This window comes from Asterias rubens, chromosome 7 (genome assembly GCF_902459465.1).
Source record: "Asterias rubens chromosome 7, eAstRub1.3, whole genome shotgun sequence".
Taxonomy (NCBI): Eukaryota; Metazoa; Echinodermata; class Asteroidea; order Forcipulatida; family Asteriidae; genus Asterias; species Asterias rubens.
The window spans coordinates 9,142,201-9,157,811 of record NC_047068.1 but is presented as its reverse complement, the minus strand read 5'-3'; the positions used below and the strand labels follow the sequence as shown (position 1 = coordinate 9,157,811).

General features: G+C 39.6%; 1 protein-coding gene across 1 annotated transcript; it reads right to left on the bottom strand.

Annotated features, from left to right (window-relative positions):
• Nucleotides 1–2,760: 2,760 nt before the first annotated feature.
• LOC117292836 (thioredoxin domain-containing protein 11-like) lies at nt 2,761–14,840 on the bottom strand. Its single transcript, XM_033775002.1, has 10 exons — nt 14,418–14,840; nt 11,572–11,785; nt 10,417–10,647; nt 9,366–9,572; nt 8,398–8,466; nt 7,564–7,692; nt 5,901–6,695; nt 4,938–5,144; nt 3,830–3,942; nt 2,761–3,057 (listed from the first exon to the last, which is right to left on the bottom strand). Exons 1-10 carry the CDS (start codon nt 14,690–14,692, stop codon nt 2,883–2,885), a joined length of 2,415 nt encoding a protein of 804 aa, XP_033630893.1. The 5' UTR covers nt 14,693–14,840; the 3' UTR covers nt 2,761–2,882.
• Between the last annotated feature and the right edge of the window lie 771 nt (nt 14,841–15,611).

Sequence of the window (15,611 nt, the reverse complement as noted above, 5' to 3'; positions counted from 1 at the left end):
ACTAGTGGTTTAATCCCAACGAGGCCTGGTTCTTGATCATTTTACCGAGACGAAGTCGAGGTAAATTATCAACAACCAGGCCTCGGCGGGTTTAAACCATTAGTTGAAAACCGATTCAACACACTTTGATTCCCATTCATCAATACCTTTTCGGTCAAAAACGGCAACACTTTTGGTAAAAATAGTAAAATAAATGCAAAAATTATAATTGTTCAATGATTTCTTTCAACACAACACCCCTCCAGCTATGAAATGGTAAGGCCCTCAGGTAAACAACTCCTTATAAGGGAATGCTGTGCGCATCGCGCGTATCGCTTGATGTAGCACAACTGTTTCAGCCGTTGCTCTCGACCAACAGGAATGAAGAAACTGTCTTATATAAGCACAGGTGCAAGCACGCACGTACATGTATCAACACTTTTTACTGCTCATAAACAGGTTATAGGAATAGCGAAACTGTCTGAGGTATTTATGAATGAAATATCACAGGTTAATTTTATTGTACATGTATCTACATTTATATAGGATTAAAAACAATCAAATTGTTAAAATAACCCCAGGTATTATTTTGCATTGTACATGTACATGAAACAACCAAAGGAACACTAGTACATTATCAGGAATGTCTGGTAACACCTTTACAACTGACTTTCAATGGACCCTTCCCATGAAATATGCTAATCACATTCACGCATGCGTACAGACCCTGTTGGTTGGCAAACGCCATAGAGTTGTGCACTAAGCAGAGGCGCAATCGCAGCGCGATGTTCCCTCATTGTGCCAACCAAAACGTTAGTGCGCACGCGCTATGTGCAATTTACATATTTCATGGGAAGGGTCTATTAATGTTATGGCACAAAAGTTTCAAGGTTTTAAATAAGCCTGTGGACATCATTGTCGAAGCATGGGATCCGATTTCATGGCTCCACATAACCCTGGAATTATATGCTTATGACTAATAGAACTAAGTGCTGTACAAAAAGTTGTAATCGCAGAAATCTGTTGTAAGCAGCACAACGAAATAGGACCACGCATTCACACTTTTGTGACAACGAATACAGGAAATTTACAGACCTGTGAAAAGTAACGCTCAACCAGTCAATTGAGTCATGAGAAAATAGTGCAAAATCCCATCATCGTTTTAACACTGTATAACATTAAATTTCCGAGTTGTGAGACCAAAACTACACTTTTCTCATTTCTCTCAAAACTAGTATTTCAGCCAACAAAATTCAGCGGCAGTTTTCCACCATGACCATACCCTATACGTGTATAAGTTATTGTGTAGATCTTTGAATGTTGTGTTTTACCAATGTTGGGGCACACAATATTGGCAGATGCTACACAGACGCCTGGGGAATTCAAAATTTAGTGTTAACTTATGACCAATGTAAGTCAGAGTACCAGACACTCAAACTTCACTTGCACAGAAGACGGCTGATTAGGAAATACTTGTAAGCTGTAAACACTAAATCCATTAATAGGCTGAAGCTTATTAGGTGGCACATAAAACATTCTGTCAGAGCCAAAATGTTGACATCGTTTGATTATAACAAAATTGACCAAAGGAAGGCACTTGCAGATTGAATTTAAAGTTAGTTGCTCATAATATATTCAATAAAATTAGGATATTAATATAATGTTATCTTAGTAACCCAAATAATGCATTAAGTAAAATGGGAACCAATGATGTCCCTTTTGTTGGTTTTGAGGAAACCAATAAACGCAGACTCTGGACTCAGAGAGTGGTTTTATAAACTAATGTAGTACTATGGTTAAAAGCATTATGCAGAATTGGTAGAGCTTACAAAATAGTCACATACAGGGTTCATGTTTGGGTGAGCAACTGTACACTGAACATGAAATAGCAAACCTGTAAAAATCTACCCTTAATGCGTTCTGCGAGTCAGGAGAAAATAGTTTAAAAAAACCATGCACAATTCTCAGCCTGTAAAACACATTGTCCTTAATTTTGGTTGTAACAACCGAACTCGACTGTTCAAAAAAAATGGTTCTAGTATGAACTTAACAATCAGTTAGCTTTGAGTCCAAAAACTAATCAATGCTTTTTATCCCTACCAACAAATGCAAAAAAAAAATTCCCAATTTTATTTTTTAAAGTTAGTCCAGGAACTAGAACAGATCTGGGGTGCATTTTGGCGGCTGTAACCAATAATTGTTTCTGACATCATAACCAAAACGGTAACGGAGCTCACAACTCGGTTATTGTTTCAGTCTGAACAGCAGAACCAACGACCAACAACCGAAACACTTTTTGGTTACCGCCGCCAAAACGCACCCCAGGTCAGGCTACAGAGACGGGTCTCCAGACCAGGACTAAATATTGAAAAAAAAAGAAAAACAGAAAGTGAAGAGCAACATCAATACTTTTTACTGTGTCATTCGGTATTCAATGACACAGCTGATCAACCCAAAATGAGTTAATCAGCTATAAGTTGCAGGCCTATAAAAACCACTTAAAGGGTCTGGGTACTTTTTCTAACACAAAACAAAATGTCCACAGATTTTCTTTAAACTTACTCGGTTTGAAGATAATGAAGGTAGAAAGCTTCCCTAAAAATATTACTTTCTGAAGTGCTGTGGTTTTTGAGAAATGAGAAAACAATGCCACGAAAATATTAATGTTAAACGTATTTTCGTGACATTGTTTTACTCATTTCTCACAAAACTACAGCACCTCAGCACGTAATATTTTCAGGGAAGCTTTCTACTCTCATTATCTTCAAACTGTGTAAGTTTAGTGTAAATCTGTGGACAATGTGTTTTGTGTCCTACAAAAACTACCCAAACCCTTCGATGTGAAAGAAAAGTGGCAATGGAAGAGCAGGAATAAAAAAAAATACCTTGGTACTGACTTGTCTTTATGGAAGTAACGTCGTATGTTGAAGCACAAACTTGATCATATTCGGGAGATTGAGTGTGGAGGATGTTGGAAATCTCTGGCTTCGGTCTTTTCTACCCGCAGGAAACATAAGCAGAGCTGGGTAGGAGGTATGGGTTAGATGCCACGGAAGGTCATTGGCATCACCATCAATTCTGGGCAGGGAAACGGGAAATTAAAAGATTTCTATCAAATCATGAAATAAAGTCACTCTTTAAAGACAGTGGACACTATTGGTAATGACTCAAAATAATTATTAGCATGAAACCTTACTTGGTGACGAGTAATGGGGAGAGGTTGATGGTATAAAACATTGTGAGAAACGGCTCCCTCTGAAGTGACGTAGTTTTCGAGAAATAAGTAACTTTCCACGAATTTGATATCGAGACCTCAAGTTTAGAATTTGAGGTCTCGAAATCGAGCATCTGAAAGCACACAACTTCGTGTAACCAGGGTGTTTTTTCTTTCATTGTTATCTGGCAACTTCGACGAGCAATTAGGCTCAAATTTTCACAGGTTTGTTATTTTATGCATATGTTTAGATACACCAAGTGAGAAGACTTGTCTTTGACAATTACCAATAGTGTCCATTGTCTTTAAAGGAAGGGTACACCTATGGTAATTTCTGCAAAGATTAATGACCATAAAAACTTCCTTGATACAAAACACTAAAGAGCTGTTGATAATATAAAATATCGTCAGAAACTACACCTTTATAGGTAATGTATTTTTTGAGAAAGCTGAAATTGTTGCTTGGGGTAAGCTCAGTGCACGTAGATCTGTGAACAGTTTTTTTTCGATGTCTTTACGATGTTACACACACCCAATTAAGAAACATTTTCTTCTGCAAATGTGCAAGCTCATGTGACACACACCGTTTTGTTGTTGTACACAATAAAATATAAAAAATTTAAATGGAATATTTACCTCGCAATTATAAGATTGGATGATTTCTGGAAGACTTTGGCCAGCATGAGGTACAGATGATGCATTCTCTTGCAGAAACCACACCACGGTGCATAGTACAGTAACAGCACATCCTGGCAAGAAATCAAATCAACCAGATCAATTCATTAACAATACCTAGTTCCTACTGTTGCATTTGATTACAGTAATGTTTCAATGTGCTTTGCATAAGTGCCCTGCAGCCAATTTCACGAAACGCTAGGGTTAATCCTATCTCGAGATAGGACGGGTAACCTGTCTTAACTTAGGACGGGCACATTGTGTCCTAACGTATAAGGATACGGAACTTAAGTCGTCCCAAGTCCTAGGATTAATCCTAAGTTAGGATGAGTTTGGTGAAATCGAAGGCTGGTCAATGGGCAATAACATTCCCTGAATCTTACTTATGTATTATTAGCTCCCAGGAGAGAATACAGCCTCGGGCTGCCGTGGTGCTCCGAAACTCAATTTCAACCTGTACTCTCATAGGTACCCATTTATACCTCTAGGTAGTAACCTAACATTAAAATTACTGGCATAGGGCTAGCCTTAACATTTGACGTCACACTTTGAGGCTCACGAATAATGCCAGATACCTGCCTGACCGGATGACCAGATGTAAATTTACCTTTGACCTCGCGTTCATTTCACATAGAGATTAGCAGTCAATTCATACAGACATGTAAACACACACAAACATGTAATACATATTGAAATATTAAAACAACATTACATGATGTACACAACATTATGTTTACTGTATGCGGATGGTCTAAAGTGCAAGCTGACACTAGATCACCTCGGACCAATCATAACACAGATATGGAAAGCTGACGTCAAAGCAAGATTATCCTATGAAATTATTGTATCCAATGAAATCGCTGGGCATGTAAGACCAGTGCCTGTCTTTATCCTCAGGGGACCAGTCTACTTCAACCCTCGCAGGTACCCATTATTACCCCTGGGTACTACACCAATATTAAAATCACTGGCCTTGGACCTATGGTCAAATTTAAATATCAAGCCCTACATAGGCTTACACCGACCAGATAAAAATTACTTAATTTTCCAACCAGATAAAAATACTTACTTTTTCATTGTCCAAAACCAGCTCTGTAAAGGTAGAGGAGACCACTTCCTGGACACAAATACTGGACGCATGACCACAAAAACTTGGCTTAATACTGTGTCTAGACGAACGTAGATGTCTCGTCAAATTGGACATTGTGTAATTAAATATAAAATGTTTTATTGCGGTGGTTGTAACAGCCTCGTTAAGAAAATGTTGCTGCTCTGCCTGAAAATGAAAAGAGAAAAAAAGGGAAAGTTATTTTAGCTGTTTTGCAAGAGTTTGTAACACCTTTTAAGTTTTGGATATCATTACATCACACTTTTACAGATCCTTGTCTCTTGAATGATGGACCGTCTGTAGTATGTACATCTGTACGGCGTATCATACTTTATTTTGCCATGTACCATATAGAACTTTCTATTGCAATGTCATAGCCCAAGTTTTTGCCAACTGAGGTTGGAAGACTACGGAAAGCAAAAACAAGAACAGATGGTCAGTTTGTAGCAATGTTACACAAATCATCATAACTAATGTTGAATCTGTTGGAAACAACATGAACAAAGCAACTAATCATCGGAGGTACATGTACTTGATTTCATTGAAAGTTTGCAGAAAATTTTGAATTTGGTCACAGCATCTGTTGACAAGATTGAATGCTTTGCCCACAATCAGCCAATCATCCGTCCATGCCAACCAAAGCTGTTTGATTATCAACAATATTGGTCTATACTGTTCAGTGTTCAGACACTTAACAAATTTAATATAGGATCAAATATTAATAAATATTGGACGGTTGGGACACGTTGCAGCTACAATTCAAGCTAATAGATTAAGCATTGGGCACCATGTGTATTGTTCGCGTTAAGCTTTAGCACCCTGAAGGCTTGAGTGCCAACACCAATATGGCTGTGAAAACTATGTCAGTAAACCAAAGTTTACCTTCCTAAAGTCCTACAGATCTACCCTAAAACCACGACTTACCTCTATATCAAGTAAGACCAGCGCTTTCTCACCCGAGTTTTTAAAGTCACTAATATTTGCGATTCCAAGTCGCTCTGCAAACACCCAGAAGTACTCTGACCTCATTGCAAAGAAGTTTACTGTTCGATTAGTCCTACATCCCAGCCCAGTAAATTGACCTAAATGTGCATGAAATACGTCACTCGGTGAACTTTGCGAGTGACACCCAGATTTTCTTATTGTACTGGAGGAAGCACTTGTCCATTTCGTCTTACCAGACGTGGATTTGAAAGTCTGCTGGCATTTTCTGTCACTATTAGCCAGGTTTGGTACCTGGTGGCAGTCTGATTTAATTGCACTCCTTTTAGTAAGGGCACACTGTTCACTCTGGCAGCACATGTGTTGTTGAGGCTCGTCACACTGCATGCAGCACAACTGAAGGCGACTGAAAGGACTGTAGTAATAGTTCATATGGAGGCAGGTATTGGGAACGAGGGATGCCATACCGTGGATCAGATTCAACATTGTGGCTTGGTCATGTCGGTGAGATGGGCTGCAGGAGTGAGGTAATAGCCCTGAAGACTGCTCACAAACCTGGCAGACATTGCGTCCATGAGGTGAAGCCATTGTGATTGGTATGTTGGCTAGAGTCTGACAGCAATCGCAATCATTTGACATATAATCATCTTCACTAGCTTCTTCAAAGTCCTCGCAATCTTTTTGGTCTACATCCCTTGCTCGATGAAGAGTTCTGACTAAATTCCTGACGTGTCTGGTGTTCCCACAGTTGTAATATTGCAAGGCAACTTCTTTAAGCTGTTGAGATAAACCAAGTAAGTCAATCATTTTTCTCCAGTTTTGCAAAACACTGAAACATTCATAACAAGTTGGGGAGGTAGTGGTTTCCACTCTACCGGCAAGGTGTCTGATGGATGATACCCAAGCCTACATCCGCATACATGTACGGACTGTAAAGGGGGTAACCCTGTTTCAGACCCAGGAGTATGTGGCAACGACCCCTGGAAACAACGTTGATTGTAGCCCACACCTTGAAGTGGCCTTTAGGTTTGTGTGTCAGGCCATTTGCATACCAAAAAATAGTTACATATAAAATAAAATAAAGTAATTAAGCCGCAGCCGAGAAAAATGCAGAGCCTCAAGAAAAACCAAAGCCTTGGCAAAACTGAAAACCTGGATATCCGCATTGCTCATTGCGCATTGATGGCTGAATAGAAATCCGGTTTGATGCCCAATAACAACATCTGATATCAATGCAATGAGTCCAAAAGCTGAGTACCAAGTACTTGATCTCTGTGCATGAGTACGAAGAATTATGAGTACTTTATGTACGAAATGTTGTTATCGTAACATCTAAAAGATCTAAGACAACTTAAATTTTATATTTTGCATGAATTTATTCCTTGCAGAAATATAATAAATGCACAGAGGAAAGCAGAAAAGAAAGTGTGCTTAAAATAGGAGTTTAGGTACATTTTCAGTCGAGTGTTGCGTATTATGACTTTTAGTACAGCTTATTTTTCAAGTATCGAGAACTAACTCCTTGGCCTTGACTCAACACTCCACTTGATACATGTATTGTTTCATTATGTGTTTTATGAGAGTAGATGCAAGACTTCATTGTCAATGTTTTTCGACTACCAACATGGCGGTTTGTATTACTCACCAGGTAGAAGTTGTTAGCGAGGCCTTGTTGGTCATCATGAGGAGTCAACAGGACCACTGCTGGTGATCCTCCTATCTGGCTGACCATTATAGTACTCTTCACACCAGCTGGTGCTAACCACTGTACAACCTAGTGTGGTAAACGAAAAGACACATTAGAAAATGACTGGAGACAACAGGAGACATTCTGGGACGATAGGTGGCAGCAGACTTACCGGGTAAAGCCATTGTTCTCAGAATCATGCGCATGTTCAGAACTACGTAAACAATGGAAATTTACCCGGTAAGTCTGCTGCCACCATAGTGTTGGAAAGTCTCCCATTACGTGCAAGCCTGGAATAATCCTAGTCTTGACCTTGGTGCACTTCAAAAAGTTCCCATTGCAGATTTTCTTAATGGAAGTGCCCTTTGCAAAATTAAAGTGGCCTTGCCCTTTCAACAAGTTCAAAGATGAAATTTGAGGTCTGTACATGTATTCACAAAATTACCTGATCAAGACCAACATTTCCTATTTTGGGAAACACTGTACATTTTGACAGCTTTTTTCCAAAAAGGAAAGGTTTTATGTTTTCAAAATTAGAGGGCAATTGTACAGGCCTGTTTATAGTCTGCCGCGTGATGGTCGGACGATGGAAATCTTGACGTGCGACCCTTTCAAAACACAGTTTATAGTCATTGCTGAGGCCTAAAAACTGTGTCTTTTTACATGATCGTGCGTCAAGATTTCCATCGCGCGACCGACTATACCTCGGCCTTACTGGAATGTGAGTGTTTCCTGAACAGAATACATGAAAAAACCATTTGTACCTTTTTGTTCATGAACTTGTCTACTTACAATTTCTCGATGGTTGTACGCCCATTCTACAATAGGTTTAGCCTTGAAAGTTGCATCCTTTGGGTAAAACTGCAACAGTAAATAAACAAAAACATTTTGAAACATCAAGAATTTAGTGTACACTTTTTACAGTAGTAGTATTAGCCAAACAATATGAAATAGGAACAATTCAGGCAGTTACTTTACTTAGGTAGTTTTTTTAGAAATATGTAAAAAAAAAAAGTATTGCACAAAAATAATTTCTAAATGCTAAAATAATTTTCCCCTCCTGAGATTTGTTTTACTCATTTCTCAAATACAGCAGCTCAACAAGTAATGTTTCAAGGGAAGCTTTCTACTATCATTATCTTCAAACTGTGTGAGTTTGATGTCAATCCTAGAACAGACCCTTTAAAGTCACCTGCAAATAGAATTGTTTTTCTTTCAAACATAAGAGTATATGCCTACGAACAATAAAACAATTTTTTTTAGTAATTGTTTGTCACGATTTATATGTTCAAAAAATATACAAAGTTGTTTGGGGGGCTGACTCCGCCTACCCCTTTTGTGACGTCAATCGAGGCAGACTTTGCCTGCAATGCGTATAGTAAACACACGTGCAAAGTACATGTACGTCCAAGTCGTGAGTTGGTACATTTCAATAAGTGTTTTTCTGCATTCAGCAGCAATACACCTGGTCGACATTTTTTGTTAAATGTACAAACTCACGACTTGGTCCGTACATGTACTTTGCAATTGTGTTTACTCTACGCATTACAGGCAAAGTCTGCCTCGATTTACGTCACGAACAGCGCCCTCTCGGGTCAGGGTCTACTCTTAAATTTGTAAATAACATAAGAACTGATTTTTTAAAACCTTAGTTAACTGTTTATTCACATTCCACTCATCAAAACACATAGATTAGTGACAAAAGCTTTATTTTGAAAAAATACCACTTCCAGGTGACTTTAACTTTTATAACCACTCACCATGGTCGAGTTCAACGTCCTTATAATGGCTACATCTCGAGTCTCCTGCAACCCAAAACTCTTTGCAAGTCTACTGTTAGTAACCACAGCAAAAGCGATTGGTTCAATTGGGTCTTTCTCAATCCCAAGCCATGCAGCCTTCTGGAAAGTGGCGAATCCTGATGGAGTAGGGAAGCTACTGGAATCAAAGTAACCAAGGACCACAGCCTAAACAAACAAAAACCGAAACGCTAACAATATTATGAATATTATGTTTTATGTATTTTACATGTGTGCCTCTTGGGAAATGTTCACATGGACCCTATGGAACTTCTTTTTTGAGTTAAAGTGTCATTTTCTACGGAAATAATCTAGAGGTCATGAATACTACCAGCTCTACACTTCTTGTGGTGAAAAGGTAGAAATCGTGAATTTCGTAGACTGATTTCCAAGAGGATGTGACCTGTAAAAATAACATGCTTACAAAAGAGCCACCTATAGCCTGGACTTCCTGCAAGCACGATTTGTACACAGGCCAATGGAAGAAAACGTCACATCTTATATTTCATGGAGATTGCACTGTCTAATTCCTATCAACTTTTGATATGATGAAAGGGGCACATCTCAAAACTTGTCCAGCTTTTACTTTCATAACTCTTGGATTTATGTGGAAATTTGACACAAAATGTTAACTTTCCCAATGGTCAGGGCAGTATCTTGCCTGCCAGACAAGCCAAAGAATGTACCAGGGTCACACTTATTGTAAACAAATGTCACTTGGTCTATATGAGCTGTAAAAAGTCATTCAGCAAAGTACTTGGATGCTCTTACATGTATGATTACGCAAGTCTGAGGCACAGGCTTTTGCGAGAGTCCCGCTAGCGTTTGTTTTGTGTCAACATCATTCATCAAAGATACATGTATGCGTGATATGCAACACAAATACACCAGTACAGCGTAATTGCGTCTCAGTAATGTCAGAAAGCACTGGCAAAGGGTATTTCCAAAGGATTCGTCTACACCACTTCTTGTCTCATAAGAAGTTTGCCTTAAAAATGCAAAATATGCCTACCCCATGCTTAGCGTGCAGTCTGTAAAATGCCTTCATGTCCGTTATGTATGTGTAGGGACTCAATATCTGGCGCAAGAAGGACAGCATTTCATCAGCATGTTGTATCCCGGTAAACTGAAGTCCGCTTCTAACACTCGGTACTGTGACCAGCAGTGCCGGATACATTTGCGTGCTGATTTGTCGCCGACAGGATCCGTGCATCCACCAGCAATTCACAGCAACGAAGGTTACCTGTGAGAGAGGAACATACATTATGTAAATGATATCATTAGTAACTTTTTTTTTTGGGGCCTAATTACAAACAAACCTGATGAAACATTATTCATTAAAGTATTTATTATTTATATTTATCCAAACAAACCTGATGAAACATTATAAGTGTTCGTGGAATGAGGAAAAATATAGCGCTTCTGCTCCCATATCCAACAAGGCCGAAAGTCGAGTTGGATATATGGGACGCAGCTACGCGCTATATCTTTCCATATTCCACAAATGCACGTGTTAAAACGAATTTATCTTCCAGTCTCGTGTGCAACGCACAATTTTTTTAACTTGAGAACGCTGTGCCGCGACGAACAGCATGCACGCGCACAGAATTCAGAATGTAATTTTTGCACTAGTCGTATGTGGAGCGTGATGCATTGATACTCACAGTACGCAGTGTGCAATAAAAACTGGGAGTAGGTTAATAGGTTTTTATACCACCCTCCAGATCGAGCATCTGATTGGGGGATTAGCATGTCCTGGAAGATAACACACACATGACAGTATTTAATCATTATTCACAAATACCCCAGACAGTTTCTCTACTCCTATTGGTGGAGAGCGCGTCTCGTGGGGGTGTTTAAACGGTTGATAATGACCAGCTGGAGCTGTTTATACACCGGCTGGTTTCCGCGTGTCGGGCGAGCGAGATAATCACGCTCAACGCAATTCATAGCTATTATTAGCACGTAATCTAAACGCGCGTGCACGTACACACAACCCACGTGCATCAAACAGATTGTTCACTAAGTTTTTGAAAACAATATTTCAAACCTCAAATTCTCAATTGTTAAAGGGTCTACAATTGTATTTTCATTTGTGAATGTTCTTAAAGATCCGTTTAAGATCTCGTCGCTACCCTTCTATTCCCCTATTTTATTACAAACGAACCTGATGAGACAGCTGCCTTGCTGCTTTATCAAACTCAACAGCAACATCTCTGGAGTTCCCATCCCAGTGGGCGTAATACATCACAAAGGAAAACTCATTGTTCCCCCGCTGGATTTCTAACGTCGCACTGAGCATATTGCCATCTGTAAACTCATAGACTGGAGAACCTTTAGGGAATATAGGAAGAGGAACAGCTGTAGTTTGGGTCGCTCCGCTGTAAAGAAATATCAAACAAATTATTAATATATTACTGAGCAATCATTCGATTATCTGCCCATCCCAGACCTGATACTTCCATACAGTTTTTCGTTCCCAATAGACCAATCCATTTAGCTCTGCCCCATTGCGTACCAATCACAACCCATTGCGCCACCAAAAGTCCGACAAAATAAAGTCTGACATATGTGCGCACATGCTTGGTGCGCCCGGCAGAGTTGTGCAGTGGCATTGGAGAGGCTCAGGTGTTCATAGGCTTCACTATGAATGATTGCATCTAAAGCCTTGTCTCCAGTACAGCGCCCCAGTAACGTGGTCTTATATCCATGGAAGAAGGTGCATGAACATCACAAGAGAGAGACGATTACATTGTATGTTGACATCTTCTATTGGCGTTCATCCCTGTGGTCCGTCACAGCTGTGGAAGCTTTGCCAGATTTTCAATTGGGTACAATGTCAACCAATACCATGGAGGTAGAAATGGTTGGGGTCTAACCCAACAAACAAACAATAGCCCACCTTGTTGAGCTGTGGCTCTCTTTTAACATCGGTCTCATCACAGACTGTGATGAGACCATTTCTGCTTATGAGTCAGCACGGTCCCAAGTCAACTTGGTCCCAAGTCAACTCGGTCCCAAGTCAACTCGGTCCCAAGTCAACTCGGTCCCAAGTCAACTCGGTCCCAAGTCAACTCGGTCCCAAGTCAACTCGGTCCCAAGTCAACTCGGTCCCATGTCAACTCGTTCCCAAGTCAACTCGGTCCCAAGTCAACACGGTCCATATGGTTGACGGGAAGTAATTGTATGTTTTCTTTGGATTGAAAAAAAGTAACTAATGTCCTTTGACTTTATACATGAAACGGGATAAGTGTGCACCAATGTTCGGGTATAATACTCAATGCCTTCAATAGCAACCCATTTGTTTCTATATTCAACGTTCACTTTTGAAAATTACCGATTGTTTTTGGCCCCCCAAAAAAATTCTTCAAATGTCTGTTTGCTTTCAACCAGAGTATTGTTTTCTGTATGGCTCTCAACAATTCATTAATTGACAAACATTAATAATTGAATCCTCTTTGATTTCTTTTCAAGTAATTTATACATTTAATAAAATTAAATAATATAAAAACAATACAAAGTATTAAAAAATACAGACAGGAAAATAATGTTTGGTTAAATTATAAAAAAACTAAGAATAATAAATAATATCCAAAACCTACTAACTAATTAAAAAACTAAAACTAGGAAATTTATGTTTTGGTCGAAAATGAATAACGATTGGGTTAATTGCGGTCCGCCCTCCCTCCTGCCCGTGCAAGCTTCCCTGTCTTGGGAACGAGTTGACTTGGGACCGAGTTGACTTGGGACCGAGTTGGCTAGGGACCGAGTTGATTGGTACCCCCATTTCTACCTCCATGCATGATGATGATGAGACCGATGTAAAAAGAGAGCCATTAACAGCTCAACAAGGTGGGCTATAAATACACCCAGCCGGCCCTACTAACCCTCAATAATAACTCAGTACACAGTTACTCAGTAGAGGAATCTCTCTTAAAGGCAGTGGACACTAATGGTAATTACTCAAAATAATTGTAATCATAAAACCTTTCTTGATTACAAGTGATGGGTCCTACTACTTGCCGTCAACTCGCCGTCAACTCACTTGCGCCGTCAACTCGCCGTCAACTCCTCCAATATTCATTTAAAATCCACAAAAGAAGCATAGAACTGTAAAGTATCAGCTCAAAGAGAATTCGCGTAAGTTTTAGGTCATATTTCGGAATAAAAATTGAGTTTTTTTCTCACGAAAAAATATCTCGAAGCAGCAAAACCGTCGGCCGCCATCTTGTTTTTTCACATTGATTAGTCTTGGCCCAAGATGTCAATGATTGGTACTTTTTTTAATCAACACAAAGTCGTTTTTGTGAATGAATTTTTACCGAAAACCATGAGAAATATGTTATTTAGCCCAGACTTAACACTTCCGTGCCCCTTTTATAGTTTTTTCATGCAAATTTATGTAAATTTAATGAGTTGACGGCACGAAAATGAGTTGACGGCGAGTTGATGGCAAGTCGGCGAGTTGACGGCAAGTAGTAGGACCCCAAGTGATGGGGAGAGGTTGATAGTATAAAACATTCATTGTGAGAAACTTAGTTTAAAATTTGAGGTCTCGAAATCAAGCATCTGAAAGCACACAACTTCGTGTGACAAGGGTGTTTTTTCTTTCATTATTATCTCGCAACTTCGATGACCAATTGAGCTCAGATTTTCACAGGTTTGTTATTTTATGCATATGTTGAGATACACCAACTGTAAAGGCTAGTCTTTGACAATTACCAATAGTGTCCACTGTCTTTAACTTTAGACTTTTGATCTCTATAAATAATAAATAAAAGTAAACAAAACGGTTCAAATCCAATGAAACATACACAATCACAATGCAATGCCAATGAATAAGGGAAAAGTTTCTGTATGGCGCCACCCCTTTTTCATTCGAAATAAAATAATATAGTATCTAATTTACCTGATTGATATATCCCTTTTTGTAAAAATGAGTGAAAAAGTGGTGGCGCCATACGGAAAGTTATCCGAAAGGGAAGTAATTCCTGAATCATAAATTTGCCTTACCCATTTTGAGCAAGCTTTGAAACCACAACAGAAAACACTGCCGTCAAGAAGAGGCTAAACAGCTCGGGATTCCTCGCCACAAACCGTGTCATTGCACCCAGCAAATATGCTCCAATACGGACGTGTTTATCCGACGGGAAGACCGCGGGTGACGACGGCGAAACAACGGGTAGTTTCCGTTTTGTTGACCGTGCCTCGGTGTTATTTTTGTCCTCGGTCGGTGCCGAATCGTCCCGCATAGCGAGCTGGATTACCTCGGTCCCTCGTCCCAACATGGGACGTAAAGGGTGTTAACGGTGTCCACGATTGGTTTCAACTATCGATTCTCTAATTCTCGCACACGTAGAGTTACACATTCAGATTCACTTGATGAATAGGGAAAAGCCACGTAGAGTTGTCATTGCCTTTAAATTAACATCAACATTGACTGTACACTATATACGATTACATGTAAGGCATTGTGTGTGTGAAAAACACACGGTTAACGTGCACGCATTTAGTATCTTTGCAAATACAAGCCGCCACATTAGAATGCTGTCCATTTTATACGATCCGAACAAACCCCATTCGCCCCTTTCCAACAAATTTTTATTCGTAGGATGGTGCGGGTTTAGAACTATTCGTAGGATGGTATGGGTTTAAACAAAAAGCCGACTTTTTCAGCTCCTATAGTACAGTCATTGTAATTGTATGGTATTAATGTATTTATAAAGACCCTGGACCAGTCTTCTCACTTGGTGTATCTCAACATGCGCACAAAATAACAATTTCGGTGCGATCCCTGGCTACACGGCAGTTAACGGTTGTGGCTTCTGACTGGCACCCCCAAAGAAAGATAATGACAAAATAGGGACACTGCCAATATAGGGCTAGATAGCTCAGTTGGTAGCGCCGGCACCTTAATCCGGAGGTCGTTGGTTCGAATCCCACTCTAGTCAACTCTTTGTTCAAACCCAAAATTCAAAATAACAAACTTGAGCTTGATTGGTCGTCGGAGTTGCGAGATAACTTTGAAAGAAAAAACACCGTTGTCACACAAAATTGTGAGATTAGGGAGTAACCTTGCCAGCAAGCTACCATTATGTAACACTCCTGTTGAAACATTCCTTGGTGCAAGATGTTCGAATTCACTCTTCTTGACACCCATTACGCAAGGAGAAATTGTAGACACTCTAAACAAGTTTCCGTCTGGAA